General features: G+C 53.7%; 1 protein-coding gene across 8 annotated transcripts in view; it reads right to left on the reverse strand.

Annotated features, from left to right (window-relative positions):
- Nucleotides 1-15,208, reverse strand: part of ATP9B (ATPase phospholipid transporting 9B (putative)) — a 217,153-nt gene that overhangs the window by 17,848 nt on the left and 184,097 nt on the right. For 7 of the 8 annotated variants that reach the window (XM_032654355.1, XM_032654351.1, XM_032654354.1 and 4 more), the window contains 6 exons: nt 10,246-10,407; nt 9,466-9,558; nt 7,305-7,388; nt 7,010-7,180; nt 4,287-4,385; nt 2,234-2,323 (listed from right to left, as the gene is read on the reverse strand). In XM_032654355.1, the coding sequence (XP_032510246.1) occupies nt 2,234-2,323; nt 4,287-4,385; nt 7,010-7,180; nt 7,305-7,388; nt 9,466-9,558; nt 10,246-10,407 (699 nt within the window). The remainder of the gene's footprint in view (nt 1-2,233; nt 2,324-4,286; nt 4,386-7,009; nt 7,181-7,304; nt 7,389-9,465; nt 9,559-10,245; nt 10,408-15,208) is intronic. The other variant, XM_032654357.1, reaches the window with a different exon arrangement.

Raw genomic sequence — 15,208 nt, forward strand, 5'->3', positions numbered from 1 at the left:
CGAAGGACAGGAGTCAGAAATGAGGGTCCTGAGCCCCCGGGGCGCCGACTACCACCAACAGCACATCCGCCTGCAGGAGAGCCGTGTGGGCGCCCGTGCCCCGCGTGAAGAGGTCAAGACGCAGTCCCAGGCCCTCTGCCACCTAAAACCTGGGTGGTGAGCGAAAACCCGCGTTCTCGGCAGGTACTCAGCAGCAAACAGACGGACACAGTATCCCCGCTGAGGGGAGGAACCACCGCAGGACCCAGAAGCAGAAACAGCGACGCTGCCTTTGGGGAGCGGGACTGGGGTGCTGGCGGGAGGGGGGATGTGCGCTCCAGCCTGCGGTTTCCCTGGGGCCGGCTGGCTGCCAGGAACAACATGTGGATTTGGGGGACAGAAACAGCAAAAAGATTTCAATAAAAACACACTCACAGAAGCGTGTTTAACACAAGTAGCTACTTTTGCTCCCTCCCCAAGTCCCAACTATAGAGAGGTTTTAAAAAAGACATCGACCTACAAGGAGGGGCTAGAACGGAGGGGAAATTCGCGAAACGCTTTGGGCTGGAAAGCAGCCGGCCACATGCATGCGGCTCGGCTGCTGTGAGCAACCTGCAGCCGGCGGTGGGACCAGCCGAGAACACGCGAGGCCCAGGCCCCTCACCCCTCCTCACGCGCAGCCAGGGGGCGGGGGGCCGGGGGGGAAACGGAGCCCTTCTGCCCTGGAGAGGCCGGCCTCACCCTCTGGACGAGGGGCGGGAGGCGGAGCGAAGAGACAGAAGGCGGGAAAGGAAAGGGGGCTTGAAGGCCGGCTCAGGCCCCGATCAGTGCCGCCAGGGTTGGGAAGGAGGGGACAGTCATCCTTCGTCCCCCAGAACCAAGGAAGTGTGATCCGTGGACAGGGACTGGACCGCACTCCTTAGCACCATCAAGAGGGCGCTGCGCTGGGCAGGAGCTGGGGCTCAGGGAGCCCGGGACCGGCAGGTGCTGGACCGACTCAGCGGCTGGATGGAGGGCCCAGCCCGGGGGGGACCAGACACCGCGGGCTCCGGGGAGACCGGCGGGCAGGTCGCGCAGCACCGGGCACCACGGAAACAGGCGACCCAAGCGTGAGTTCACAGCGCTGCGGGGATGGGGGTGCCGAGCCGGCGAGGGGTCCCGGGTCCCACACACGCAGCGAGAGGGACAGGAGCAGAACTCAGGAGCCCGCGGCAGCTGTGCAGACGCCGCGGTGCAGACAGAGAAATGCAAACGTGAGGCCAGAGCTCAGCCAGCGAGTTGGACAGTCAGCCAGGGGCCCGCGCGGCTCCTATAAAACAACACACACCAGCGAGGCTGGGGGCGTCCCCGGGGTCGGCTTGTGGGGACGGCACGGTGGGGAGCACGGGGCGCCCTCCAAGTCCTCCATCCTGGGCACGGGCGGGTGAGAGTGCTGCCGCTGTCCAGGCCCCGCGGTCCCGGGGGCTCCGCGGAAGCAGCCACGCGGACTTGGGGTGCGCGGCCCCGGCAATGCAGCAGGCGGGAGAGCCAGCCGGACACGGCGCCATCTGCACGCACGTGGCCACAGAGGTCGCACCGTCTCCGCTGCTCCTGACGTCCCGTCCAACCCCCAGCGCCCCCCCCCCCCCCACGCCCCTGCCAGGCTGGCCTCAGTGGCCACACTGACTGGGTCACCAGAGGCTGCGCTGCTCCGCCCAGACTTCTGGAAACATCTGAGAGAGCCGCGGGCAAAAGCTGCAGGGGGAGGGGCCCCCAGCACACCCCCCACCCGACGGCTCCGGCCATTGCGACCCTGGCGCCGAGTGAGGAGAGGGGGCTGGACCCGAGCGGGCCGCCCAGCCCCACGCGGGGCCTCCAGGAGCAGAGGGTCCTGGGTACCAGGGCCGCTGCTGGAAACACGTGTTTGGATAAACTGAGATCACGGCTACCAGAGCCAGGCTCCAAGGCGGCCACGCCAGGAACGAAGAGCAGGCCTCCAAGCGCCGGAAGAGCTTTGAACGAGCCCAAGACAGACCAGCGCCAAACCCGTAAGGACCAAGTTCTCACTGCGACATGGCCCTGGCCTCTTCTCAGGCTCTGCCCGCACACATCACTGCTGTGAGCAGAGATGTCAAAACCAGTGGAGAGGGCAACGCAGGCTGATAACACATCTGACTGAGGAAGTCCACGGTCCACCGGACAGACAGGGCCCAGCCTCATCTCCAGGGAGAAGGACAGACAGACAGACACCTGCTTGGTCAGAGCCCAGCCTCACCTCCAAGGAGTCCCCGGATATGACCAGTGCACAGTCATGCTTCCTTCGAAAGGCATTCAGTTCCAAATGGGCTTCTCCCCGACTGGTTACCTCCATGAAAGGGGAAGAAGTGCCCAGTTACAACACTGTTTAAGTCACAGACAAACAAGCCCCGATGCACAGATCCCAGGCCTTTAGACACTTCTAAAACCGGAGCATGCTTGACACGGGAAATTCTATAACAACTGCTCTTCCAAATTTCTTCTACAGTGATGGGAATAAATACCTACTAATTTAATACGAACTGCTTTCCAACGTGTGACAACTCAAGGCAGGAAACGTACACTGTAAAGTGCAGGGCAAGTATCACAATTACAGTAAGACAAAGTGAACAGAAGAACTGGCTTGTCAAGAAAGAGGGACAAACGGCCCCCCACCACTGCCCTCCATGAGCTAACAGGCACCTTTGCGTGGCTGGGGAAGACACCTGGCTTTTCTCAGTATACGCGGGTAAGAGAGCATGATGACCGTTAACTGAAAGTCTCTCTACTTTCATAGGGCAGTGGGGGTGTGTGTGAGTGTTAACGCCAGGGATGCCGTTCTGCATAGTCACAGGTCAACACACCTCAGCATCACAGCCCGAGGAAGCTGAGTTCCTCGTGGCCACACAGCAGGGAGGGACGGAATGACCTAAAATCGAGGCTTCATTTAAAGACGCCTCTTTTCATAACATGCCAAGTGATACAAAATGCTTTTCTAAAACTGTTTCTGTTGTCTCTACCATGGGTTTCAACTTATTCTATCAGTTCAAGCAAACTGAGTTATCTGGAAGATTGAACGATGGAAAAGAGTAAAATCAAGTCATAATCTTGAAGTATCGTTAATTTTTGAAAGAAAATATTTCAGAAACTAACATACTAGTTTTTGACATTCTTTCTGTGGAGATTTTATGGGGCATAAAAGAAATGATATATTACAGGACTGAAATAAAAAGCTTCATGGGTCCAGATTAATCAATCCAGACTCATCTTTAAATAGGTAGGTTTTATTGTGGAAATTTCATTTGTGGGGCTATAACACTGCAAAGTCAACAAAAATTGATCTGAAGTTTTATCAGAATCATTAATAATTTAATTGCAAATAGAAGTCTGCAGGGCCTAATTTGTGATTCTGATGCTTCGAAATAAACTACATTTACATGTAAATTATATTCAAATCACTATTTCTGTAGGTGCAAGGGCTTCCTTTGGAACAGAGACACACAATGTCTGTTCAGCTGCCATCAATCAAGACCCAAGAAACTTTTATTTTTTGTTTGAATCAAATTTCATCGTAACTCGTAGATACAGTAAACACACAAATTTCGATCATTTCTATTAATTTTCTTTGATCTAATTGAGGAAGATCATTTAATCTGAAGATGGTAGTAGATTAAAAACACATTTCTACTTTGTATTTAAAGCTTGTTTCACAAAAGCAGCTTCTGGACCACATGTATTGTGTCTAACTACTAGACAAACGTAATTCTTTTATCAATATATACTTTTATAAATTGAAAAGAAAATGACTGCAGTATGTCTATTTTAAAATAGATATTTAGTCGTTAATAATTCTAATAGTACAACAGAAAAATACTCTTGAATTTAGACCTTGTTTCACTCTACCAAAGGCAGCTTTTTTTTTTTTTTTTGCAGTACGCGGGCCTCTCACTGTTCTGGCCTCTCCCATTGCAGAGCACAGACTCCGGACGCGCAGGCTCAGCGGACATGGCTCACGGGCCAGGCATGTGGGATCTTCCCGGACCAGGGCACGAACCCGTGTCCCCTGCCTCGGCAGGCGGACTCTCAACCACTGCGCCACCAGGGAAGCCCAAAAGCAGCTTTTTGATCACATTTAATATATGTAACTAATAGAAATCTATTTTTAACATGTTTTTATAAACTGAGTAAGAAACTTACTTCTCTTTTAAAATAGTATCTATTAACTAATAGATAACTGCGTATACATTCTCACAAAACCAGTAAGTTTCAATTCAAAACATTTAAAATTCCAAGTGACGTGGACGTGCACTTACCGGCCTGAAAACGTGCGTGTCCTGCGTTCGAGACACCAGGTGAGAACTCTTGGCGATGCACGTGGCCGTCTCCAGTTTATCGCCCGTCAGCATCCATATCTAAGAAACAGTTTCAGCTGGTGAACCCCAACTCTATCACGTGTTCACCTCTGAAAAGTGTCTGCCCTTGAAAAGATATCTGCACATCCGTGTTTTCAGCATCACTATTGACAACAGCCAAACATGAAGCAACGCATGAGTCCACGGATGGATGATGGAGAAGCCAAATGTGGTCCATCCATACAATGAATATTAAAAAAGGCAGGGGATTTGACACCTGCAACAACTATGCTGAGAGAAACAAACCAGTCACAAAAGGACAAACACCGCATCATTCCACCTGAATGAGGTCCCCAGAGGAGTCAGACTCGTAGAGACAGGAAGGAGATGGAGGGTGCCAGGGCTGGGGGAGGGGAGCTAGCATTTCACGGGGACAGTTTCAGTCTTACAGCATAAAGAGTTAAGGCAGGCGGAGGGTGCTGGTTGGTACACGACAGTGTGCATGTACTTAGTGCCACTGCACCGTGCCCTTAAAAATGGTGAAGACGGTGAACTTTACATCACAATAAAAGTCTCTGCCAACTTGCTTAACTGAGACAGGACAGAGCGAAGTGACGTTTAGACGCAGCAGCAGAGCCGAGGCAGGCGAACGACGGGATTAGGAGCCTCGCAGCTGGGGCTGAGGAGGACGCCTGAGTACGTCAGAAGGCCACGTCTACGCGGCCTTGCAGGCCAAGCAAACAGGGACCACAGGCCGAGGGCTTGCAGAGTTAGGGGGACCTGACATCCTCCTTGTCACTTGTGTGAGTTTTTCGGTTGAAAACTGAGATTCGAAATAGGTAAACGGGCAATAGTTAACCCGAAAGTTGTTTCGTATCAAATAAGTCATGTCAAATAACACCACTAAAAAAATATATTTTTAAAAAATCTAGCCCTTTTGTCTTACTTTTTATTTATTATTATTATTATTTTTTGGCCACGCCACATGGCTTGTGGGATCTCAGTTCCCAGACCAGGGATTGAACTCAGGCCACGGCGGTGAAAGCCCGGAATCCTAACCACTAGGCCACCAGGGAACTCCCGAACACCACTTTTACGTAAAAATATCAAACACACGCACATATTGTATGTGTAAGTATCCCTAGACTGAAAAGAGAGCGAAACCAGGACACTTTATACGTAACAGGACGGTTTATATATCTTTTCCGTAACAGCAGCAACTTCTTGCTACCATCTGATTTCTCAGATGTATCGTATGTATCATACATAAATATGCATTTCTGGGAACAGGAAACAAAAAACTTACATGGTATACTGGTTCTCTGCTTGGCACAATCTACCTGCGGCTCTTTTCAGTGTCTGAGGGTTTGTGTTTTTTACTTATGTTACACATTAATATTCACTTCACTGAGCCTGGATCTAAGACAACGACACGTCACCGTGACAAAGTTGGGGACAATTAACCCCACAGAACAAGAAGTCCCGCTGCTGATAACTCAGGGACAAGTGTGGCCTGGCCAAGCGCCACCTCTCAGGCTCAGAGGACGGGCTGAAACCACATCCTTGAACTCTAACGGGACAAAAGAGTGTGCTTCTCCTGACGGAGCATGAAAAGGGAAAAGGGCAGAAGCCCAGCAAGTCTTACTGACTTCAGAGCTTAGCGAGCAGCTGATACAAAGCACCCAAATCTTTACACAAGAAACGCGCAGGCCTCGGCTGTGCTGACAAGCCAGCAGCAACACCCAAGAGCGAGACTGACGGGGAGCTCGTGAAAAACCACAATGGAAGGAGCAGGCTGTCTGCCTCTAGTCAATCATGTTCCTCCACGCAAGCTTCTGGTCGCACAGGCTTAGATCGGGTCACCGTTCTGAGGCTGAACCGCTCTCTTCCACTCTGACTAGCACCTGGACGGCACACGCAGATGCCAGCGGCCGCCCCTGCCACGGCCCTGAACGGCCGGGGAGGCTCCAACATCTCCCCCGCCCAGAGGCCTGGACGGCAGGGGCCCCCTTGCTGTGCCCGTCACAGTGCCCTCATCAGAACGTGCTGAGTGTATTGTTATTTGAAGCCGGCCACGGCTTTGCCTTCTGACATTTCCCTCCAGTTCTCTCTCTCTGCTCCAGTTAGACACAAGTATTTCTTTTAAAAAGCAAGCTGTACTTTTTTCATTCTCAGTCCTTGAGGCGGCACTGAAATGCATTTTCTCAGCCATCTGTAACTGAACTTCAGCTTTAGTGAGAGCACAGGTAAGTAAGGCAAGAAAGCAGTTTCCCGAAAACTAAAACTTACACCACAACGTGCTAATGTCCCCTGGACCCGAAGAGGACAAACCGTTAGAAAAAGACAGCAGGTCAGTAGGTCAGGCAGGGAGCACCATGCGGTCTACGGGGCAAACCTCCCCACGCGGATAAAAGGCTGCCGTGGGGAGCGGCTCGGGCCGGGACAGGCCTCAGGCTGCCGTGAGGGCGCCCGCGGCCGGGAAGGCAGCCAGGAGGACAGACGGCCGCCGGGAAAGGGGGAGCAGAGCCGCTGCGTCAGGGTGACGGGCGGGCGGGCGCAGCCCCCGGGGCGGAGCGGGGCTCCGCGGGACGCGTAGAGACCTCCGCTCACCAAGGCCCTCACGCCCTCCACCTCGGCGGGTTTCAGGGGACCACCTCCAGGGGGCGCCCGCTCCCTCGCGGTACCTTGAGGCCCGCGTTGCGCAGCATCTCCAGGGTGGGCCGCACGTCCGTCTGCAGCTGGTCCTCCACCCCCGTCAGGCACAGCAGCTCCATCTCCCGCTCCAGGCTCTCCACCACGGCGGCCACCTTGAGCGTCCTATCGTGGATGCTCAGCTTGGCCTGGTTGTAGCGGTTCTGAGGACAGGCGGGCGGTGCTGTGACTCGCGCAGGGCTGGCCGAGGCGGGGACACCCGCGGCGCCGCCCCCGTGCGCACCGTCTCCCCGAGGCCACGGCCACGGCGGGAGGCCGGCCGCTCACCTCGAAGTCCTGGTACTGCTCGTCCGTCAGCGCCCTCTTGGCCACCACGAGGGTGCGCAGGCCTTCGCGGGCCATGTTGCCGCACTGGAAGAGAGAGGCAGGTCACACGCGGCCCGGCCGGCCCGCAGCCACGGCCACGTGCTCCATTGGCTCATCCCGCCAGACCCACATCCCCGCGGGAGGGGGGGAGCGGCCGGCTCCCCCGCCGCCGCGCCACGCAGCCGACCCGACCCGGGGTCCCTGCGCCTCCCGACCGCCCGCCGGGTGGGACGCGGAGGGACCATGGGCACGGCTCTCTCCCCACTACGGGAGCGGGACGGGCCGCACGTGTGCGCGACACAGACAACGGCCACACGAACTGTGCAGTCGGCCGTCACGGCCACCGAGGGAGCCGGGACTCGGAGCGTCCGACCGCCGCCCTTCGGAATCAGCGATACCGGGGGGCTTGCGCCCGGCCCGGGGACACACTTCCACGCGCGTCCATCCCGCCCGGCCCCGTCCGTTCAAGGGCAGAGGCCCCCGTTCCCGGGTAACGGCACCTTCCTCTGACAAAGCTCGTTCACTGCACTTAATGTATGCAGGATAAACCATCCCGAGTCTCCGGGGTTCCTTTCTAATCCTCCGGGGAGACCTGATCCGCTGCCCGCTGTCACACACCAGGCCGTGTGCGGAGAGAGGTCCCCGCTCGCGCGCCAGCCCCACACTCGACGCGGCCCGCGGATCCTGAGGCCCGGCAGGCGACGCCACGGTGCCCCTTCATACCGCCCTGCTCCCCAGTCCTAGCTCCGTCTCGTTTCTAACAAACACACATCTGGGGGCAAAGAGGGGGGCCTGCGCGGAGAGGAAGGGGCTGCCCCCCAGGCACCGCCGCCTCGGCTCGCGGGCGTCATGTCCACACAGAGGATGGGCTCGCACTGCAGGCTTTACAAAATCGCCCCTTCTGCCGCATGACGGACAGCGTAGGTGTGTTTTGTTTTCTTAGTATTTGGGGAACACACGTTGATGACCAAGAATCCAGCTTGGGAGCTTCTGTGACACAGAACAGCCCCCTGTAAACTCAGGCTCTGAGTACCTGCTGGCTTTGGATAAAGTGAAAGGCTTTCCCCACGACAAGAGTGTTAACAACAAAGACTGCGGTGGGAGGGTGTGGAAAGATTTATCGATGGGAGAAACTACAATGTTGGAAATAAATGCACAAAGGATTTTTAATAAAGTTATCTGAAAAACAGTCTGACATTATCTGTCTGTTGCAAGACATTTATCGATTGACCTCATAAAGCTAAATAAATTCAACAAGGATTTTATAATTAATCGCACATCATTATGACCCAAAGTAATTTTTATGGCATTTTACTAGGTCTTCAGGGAGTTTAATTTATTCATGTCCCTGATTAAATCCAGTGCCTGAAGGAGCTATTGATTCATATTGCCAATACCGTCGTGGACGTGGGCTGTGGCCCCTGGACTGACAGACAGACTCCTGGCCCGAAGGGGGGTGGACACGCTTGAGCCCCACCGACAACAGGCACACAGTGAAGGGGGGTCACACATGAATTCAGCGGTTTAGTTTTACTCTGAAATCTAAGTTTTTACAAATACATAAATGTAAACAACAAATCATCTCATGAAGCTAAATACAAATCGTATTTGTTCAGAGAGAATTTGATGAAAATATAGGATTGGTTATATTTGGATCTTATCTCCACGTTTAAAGTGAATCCTATGTACGTATTGGAATTAAATTCTAACTAAAATATCCTGGTAAATAATTTAGGTTACAAAATAAATATCATGTTAAAATATAACGCTGGTTATATGCACAATACTGTTTCAGACTATTTTAGTGAATGATTAGGGACGCTTTCTATTTTTTCACCAAAACAAACAAAATATTCTTCATATGGACCCACTTGCACACATCTACACGTATTCACACAGAAACCAAAAGCAGTAGTTGTTCACACAGAAAGTACAGTATTTATAATTTACAGTACTCCTATCCTCTCTGCTTTATGAACCGACAGTGTCTGGTGTGAAACCTGGCATCCTGATTCACTCCAGTGACACCAGCAAGTACCTACGAGTCGGAGAAAGGATGCCGTGCTTCTGTCACTGCCCTGAGTATCGTAAAAACATCTGCACAAAGTGAGACAGCTCATACCTCCTCCTCCAGCCAGTCATTATACTGGACGACGGTGGACATGGCAACGTCGGCACCTTTCATATAGAACGTGATCTCTGCCGTGGACTCGTCCTGTAACAAGAAGGGAGGGAACACAGACGTGTTGAGGCCACGCTGCAGCTACTGGGGGGCTGCTCTAACGGGAACGCACCAGGAGGGCAATTCTCCGTGAACCCACTCCCCTGGGTGAGTTACTCAGACACCTTCTAGGCAGGGCTGTGTCCTCCCTAGATGCTCAGGCCACCAGGAACCGAGAGCATAATTGTGGCTCTCAAGATGCTGTGCTGAGGGTTTTGAACTAAAATCTGTAAATGAATATACGCCTTGGACTGCAAGGTAAATTCTCTCAAATTTCCAGAGCTTGAGTGAATAAGCTTCTTAGTTTAGCCAACTTCCAAGACGTATTTGTGGTATTCGCTACAAAACATTTAACAGGGGTATATTTTAGCAACGTTACGGTCATAAATCATTCTTCAGGTAAACTGGCTGCTACTGCTGTGGGAAACAAAGCAGCTCGAGCCGATTTCAAAAATTCATGAACATCTTCTACTTATTCTGCCTCAGCCGTCTTAGGAAAGTTGTTTTAAATCATGACTATTAGAGCCACACCAGCTTCTCAGCATAAATTATCAGTTTGGATTTTATTATTACAAAACACTGTGACGAGCATAAAGCCCTGGAGTGAGCCTAAAGAGACCGCTGCAGTGCCCTCACAGTGACCAGAGCAGGCACCCAGCTCGGGGACAGAGGCCAGCGCACCCTGACGATGACCCCCATCCGCTTGCTCTCCGACGTGAAGGGGAAGGTCTGCAGGATGCAGTAGGTCAGGATCTGGCCGCTGGGGGTCCTCAGCTGCATGGACGTGAGGTCTCTGTTGACCAGAGTGAGGCCGACGCTCTCCGTCCACTGCACCAGGGCCACCTGTGGGAGACCAGCGAGACGTGAGGGCACTCGCTCCCTGGGAAGGGGGCATCAGGCCAGCGGTCAGTGAGCTCGCCGAGATGCCACCAAGAGACGAAACTGACCACATCCAGGCCCTGCTGTTTGAGGCCGCGTCCAGTATTCGTTACAGGGAAGCGATACGCAGCGAGACTGAGGGCCTTGGTCTTACCGTCTAAGATAAAAGGCCGTTGGTGGGCACACTTGTGCTGCGATTTGTGTTACCAGCTGCCTACAGCTAGGGTTTAAAATCTACGTGGAGCGCCCGCCGGGCTGGACGGCTCGGAGAGCAGGTGGGGCTGGGCTCGAGGACGCCCGCGACAGTGATGCCCTGAATCCCTCATGTGTCTCAATCACGGACCAACTGGCGACTGGGGGCTCCACAGCCAGCACGTCTGCGGGGAGGGCAGGCCCGGGTGCCAAGCCCAACTCCGACAGTTGGAAGCCCCGTGACCTGGTCCTTTGCGTACTGAGGCTCACCCGCCTGTTCTGTGGAAGATGTATTTGCAAACTGTTCTACAGGGGAAACGATCAGAGGAGGCTCCCTGGCATGTGGCAAGGACTCAAAAATAGAAGGTATTCTTACTTACAATCCTTTATGATTTAAACGTAAAAATCTTAAGTGGAAAGATAATTTTTAAAGTTCACCACTTATGCATAGTAATTTTTATGACAATAAGCGTTTTCAGAAAAAAATTGTCTTTAAAAGCAACTTCACTGCAAGAAATTCATGATGTGCTGCCCCCGCCGTGCAGGTGAGGACCCCGCGGCCGCAGGCAGTGGCTCCTTCCCCCTGGGGGCTCTGGGCCTCTCCTGACCCTGGCGCCTCGCCCTCACCTGCAGTTCCTTTCACCACCTGTGCTTTTAGCGTTTGACCTGGGTTCTGAGAAATCATATCATTCAAGAGCATTTTAAATTCTGTCTAGTGTGTAGATGTTACTGTTCTCTCCTAGTCATTCCTGAAAACTCCCGTCTGACGAGATCCTCAGCAGCTCTGGTGCCGAGGTGAGACCGCTCAGTTCGGAATCCTCGAGCTGCCGTGTACCAGCTCCGTGAATCTGGGTGACAGGCTGCACCCCTAAGCCCCGGTCTCCTCGTCGATAAGATGGTGACGACCTCCCAGGGTTACGCTGAGGTCTGACCCACCCGTGGGGCGTTTGGCACATTGATGATCAATGTCAGGGTTTCACCCTCCGCCCTTTCTCACGTAAGCCATTTAGGCGGAGCGGGAATCACTTTACGAATGAGGTTTTCCACAAATATAACTGGAGAAAAGTCCCGACAAGCTTGTCAAGTGTCTGACATTGTGGGGTGGGCCGCATGCTACGGGTGGACAGGGCGTCCGAAGACAGCGAGGCAGGAAAAGCCGGCGCGAGACACTTTCTGGGGCTGCAGGGGCGCCCCGTGGGGCGGGAATGCCCTGGGGCACAGCCGAGGGCGACACTTTAAGTCGCCTGTGCCGGTCCCTTGGTGCTGGGCTCCCCACACACTCCCACATGGCTTCCCTGAAAGGGGTCCAGGACAGATGGTACCCAGCCTCTCCCGGAAAGGGTGACTTTAGTTCCCAAACATTTTCTAGGATTTTGCAAAGGACCTAAACAGACAAGCGGGACTACTGTTTCAGAATAGTAAAGACATACTTTTTTATACGGTTTTAAATTACAATTTTGTCTTATTTTATATGTAGTCAATGCAACAGAATTCACCTTATAAAAAGTTCTGGTATTTTAAAAAGTGCACATGGTAGAGTCGGCCTGTGATAAACAGGTTACAGCAGCTTCGGAGAAGCAGGAGTGGGAGTGAGGGTCACGCTGAGGGGGGTCCCGGGGCCCCGGACTTGCAGCTGGCGTCTCGAGGGAGCCCTGCGCCGACCAGGCCCAGGATGCGCGTCCAGCAACCGCCAGCAAATAGCCCCGGCTCGAGCCCAGCCCCTAAGCCCAGGTGGGCCAGGCCAGCTTGGGAGTGAGAGCCCACCCTGGACAGAGAAGGCGGAGCCGAAGGAAGGACATCCTCCCCGCAGCTGGGCAACCCGAAGGGCGGCACTCACGCACGGGAGCTTCCAGCAGAGGAGAGGACAGACCGACGCAGCACCAGACGGCCCGACAGCCCAGCGGCTGAGGCCGCAGCAAGGCCGCCCGCGGTGGACGCTCCCGCCCCGCTGCCCAAGGGGACACTGGCTGTGGCCACCATACTGCCCGGCAGCGGGGCGTCACAGCCAGTCCACGAGGCTGCAACCAGGGTCTCCACGAGACACGTGAGCGCAGCGGGCTCTGAAGGCCGGGCCCCGCCGGACTCCTGACCGCCGTGCCAGTGTCCACTGAAACGGCTTCTTCCCAGCCCCAGTCCTGGTTTGCCAGCAGCAGTGGAGACGCCTGTCAATACTCCTGACACCGGAGTCCAGCTGCTGGCTTACAGGGCAGATGACATCAGCTTTCTAGGGGCCCTGTCAGCTCTGGGGTGCCACGAACGCGTTAAATGTGACACCGTGAGTCACCGTGGAGCTCGAATTAGAAGCTGCATGCCCTGGCTTTCCAGAGCATTACTAGGATACCGAAGCAGGCCGGGATCCTAACATGACGCCACGAGGATGCAGTACCATAATTTAGAGCATCAGTGATACACTCCAAATTACAGCGCTAAAAGAAGACACTGGACGCCAGCACGTCGAGTGGGGCAAGTCAACAGCTCTGCAACCCCAGTGCAAATGTAAAACGAACGTGAAACTCCACAGACTATTTCTATACGACTTCTCTGTGTCTGCAGATGACCCAAGACCCCAAGTTTCGTTTTCGGTTTACACAGTGAAAGGTTACTATTACATCCTGACCTGTAAATTGTATCTCCCTGCGAACACCCTCTCATCTCACCGGGTCCCGCTGCAGTCAGGGCCTGAGTTTCTCTATTTGGTGACTCACACCTGTTTATTGTGTAGTTTACGCTTGGTTTCATAACCCACTGGGGGTAGCGACGTATCAGAGGAGTCCGCTGGGCTTCTGCTGCCTGGCCCAGCATCTGTACAGCTGTTCCTAGTCAGTAAGCATGTCGAGGGCTCGCTATATAATGCCGACCAGGAGAAGAGCGTTCACACACTCAACGCGACGGGCGCTTCCATTAGTCTTCTAATGTCAGTGCTTAGCGCTGGGCAGGATTCTCTCCAGTGATGTAAAATGTAACATTTCTGAACAGACTTATAAGCCAGCAGCCACGAAGGGGGGACGCGAACTGGCCACCACGCGCTCGGCACTTCAGTGGAGGCCGCCACGACGCCCACGGCGACCGGAGGGTCCCCCTGCGGCTTCGAGCTTTGCCACCTGGCCCTGGAGTGCAGCGGGGCTGGGGGAAAGCGGGTCAGGATTCGGGCCATTCCCTCTGTATGTCTGAAATAAACTAGAGGTGTTCTTTTCAGAAGGCTCTGAGGGGTCACTTACATCCAGTGATACTGAACGTCGAAATGAGAGGAAGGAAAATTTCTAAGGAATGGGCAGTTTGACTCTATTTTCTTCCTGAGGACGTCTAAGCGATTAGACCAAACACACGTCTTGAAAGCATGATGCCGCCCCTACAGCAAAATGAACAGCACGGCTGCCGAGGGTGGAGACTCGCCAGGCGGTCGGAGCACAGTGGGGAGTGGAGGCTGTGCCAGCCAAGGCCTCCCCTGGAGCCCCGTGCAGACCCGCTGGGCACAGTCCGCTCGGTGTCCCCCGTGATGGACCTGAACGTCCAGTGACGGAGCTGGACAACAGCGTGGCGAGCCTGCGAATGGCCTCGGGTCGCCCCCGCCGGCCGCCTGGGCCTCTGCGGCCACACGCCACCAGCCGTCCTCCAGCCTCGCCGGGGCTGCCCGCCGGCTCCCCGTCACCTTCCCCCAAACCCCCCGCTCTCTCTGCTGTGGCTCCCCCTCCCGCCACGCTGCCATGTCCCCCACCCGGGCCTCCAGCAGCCCCGAGACCCCCGATGCCTGCTGTGCTCACTGCTCTACCCTCAGGAACCAGCACAAGACATTCCCTCAATCAGCGAGAACTAACGATCACTGACTTAAGGTGATTTAACAGTGCCAAGTTCAACGGGACACTGAGGACAGGCGTGAAAACACAGCCGGAGCAGTTTTTGGGCGCTGGCTTGTGGGAGGCAGTCTCCTAGGTCCCGGGAAGAGATGGGGATGAAGCGCTAGTCCAGTGTGATCTGGGCTTCGAGCCTAAGAAACCTGATTCTCGCCCTGGGATTACTAGTTCACCTCTAACCATTTCTTAACGTGCAAAATGCCAGTCACCCGAACAAAGCACCAAGGCTTGCTATTCTATGGCTTTACACGGTCAACATCCACATCTGTTTTGGGTGATGTAGTTGTTCAAATCTTTTGCTTCTGTTTAAACACAGTGGTCGTTTTCTCATGATTGAGTTTTGGGAGTTCTTTATCTACGTTGGTTACCAGTCAATTATCAGATATGTATTTTGCAAACATATCCTACAAATCTGTGGCTTGCCTTCATTTTCTTAACAATGTCTTTCGAAGAACGTAGGATTTTTACCTTTAAGTCTAGTTTATCAATTCTTTTTACAATTTGTACTGTTTGTGACCTACAAAATCGTTGCCTAACTCAAGCCTACAAAGGTTTTCTTCTAGAAATTTCATACTTTTGGTTTTTCATTTAGGTCTATGACCAATTTGAGTTAATTTTTATAAGAGTGAGAGAGATTAGTTTAGGCTCTTTCTGCATATGGCTGTTCAAATGTTCTGGGTCCCCTAGAGAAATGGAAATAAAAACAAAAATAAACAAATGGG

The sequence above is a fragment of the Phocoena sinus genome, chromosome 14 (genome assembly GCF_008692025.1).
Source record: "Phocoena sinus isolate mPhoSin1 chromosome 14, mPhoSin1.pri, whole genome shotgun sequence".
Lineage (NCBI taxonomy): Eukaryota > Metazoa > Chordata > Mammalia > Artiodactyla > Phocoenidae > Phocoena > Phocoena sinus.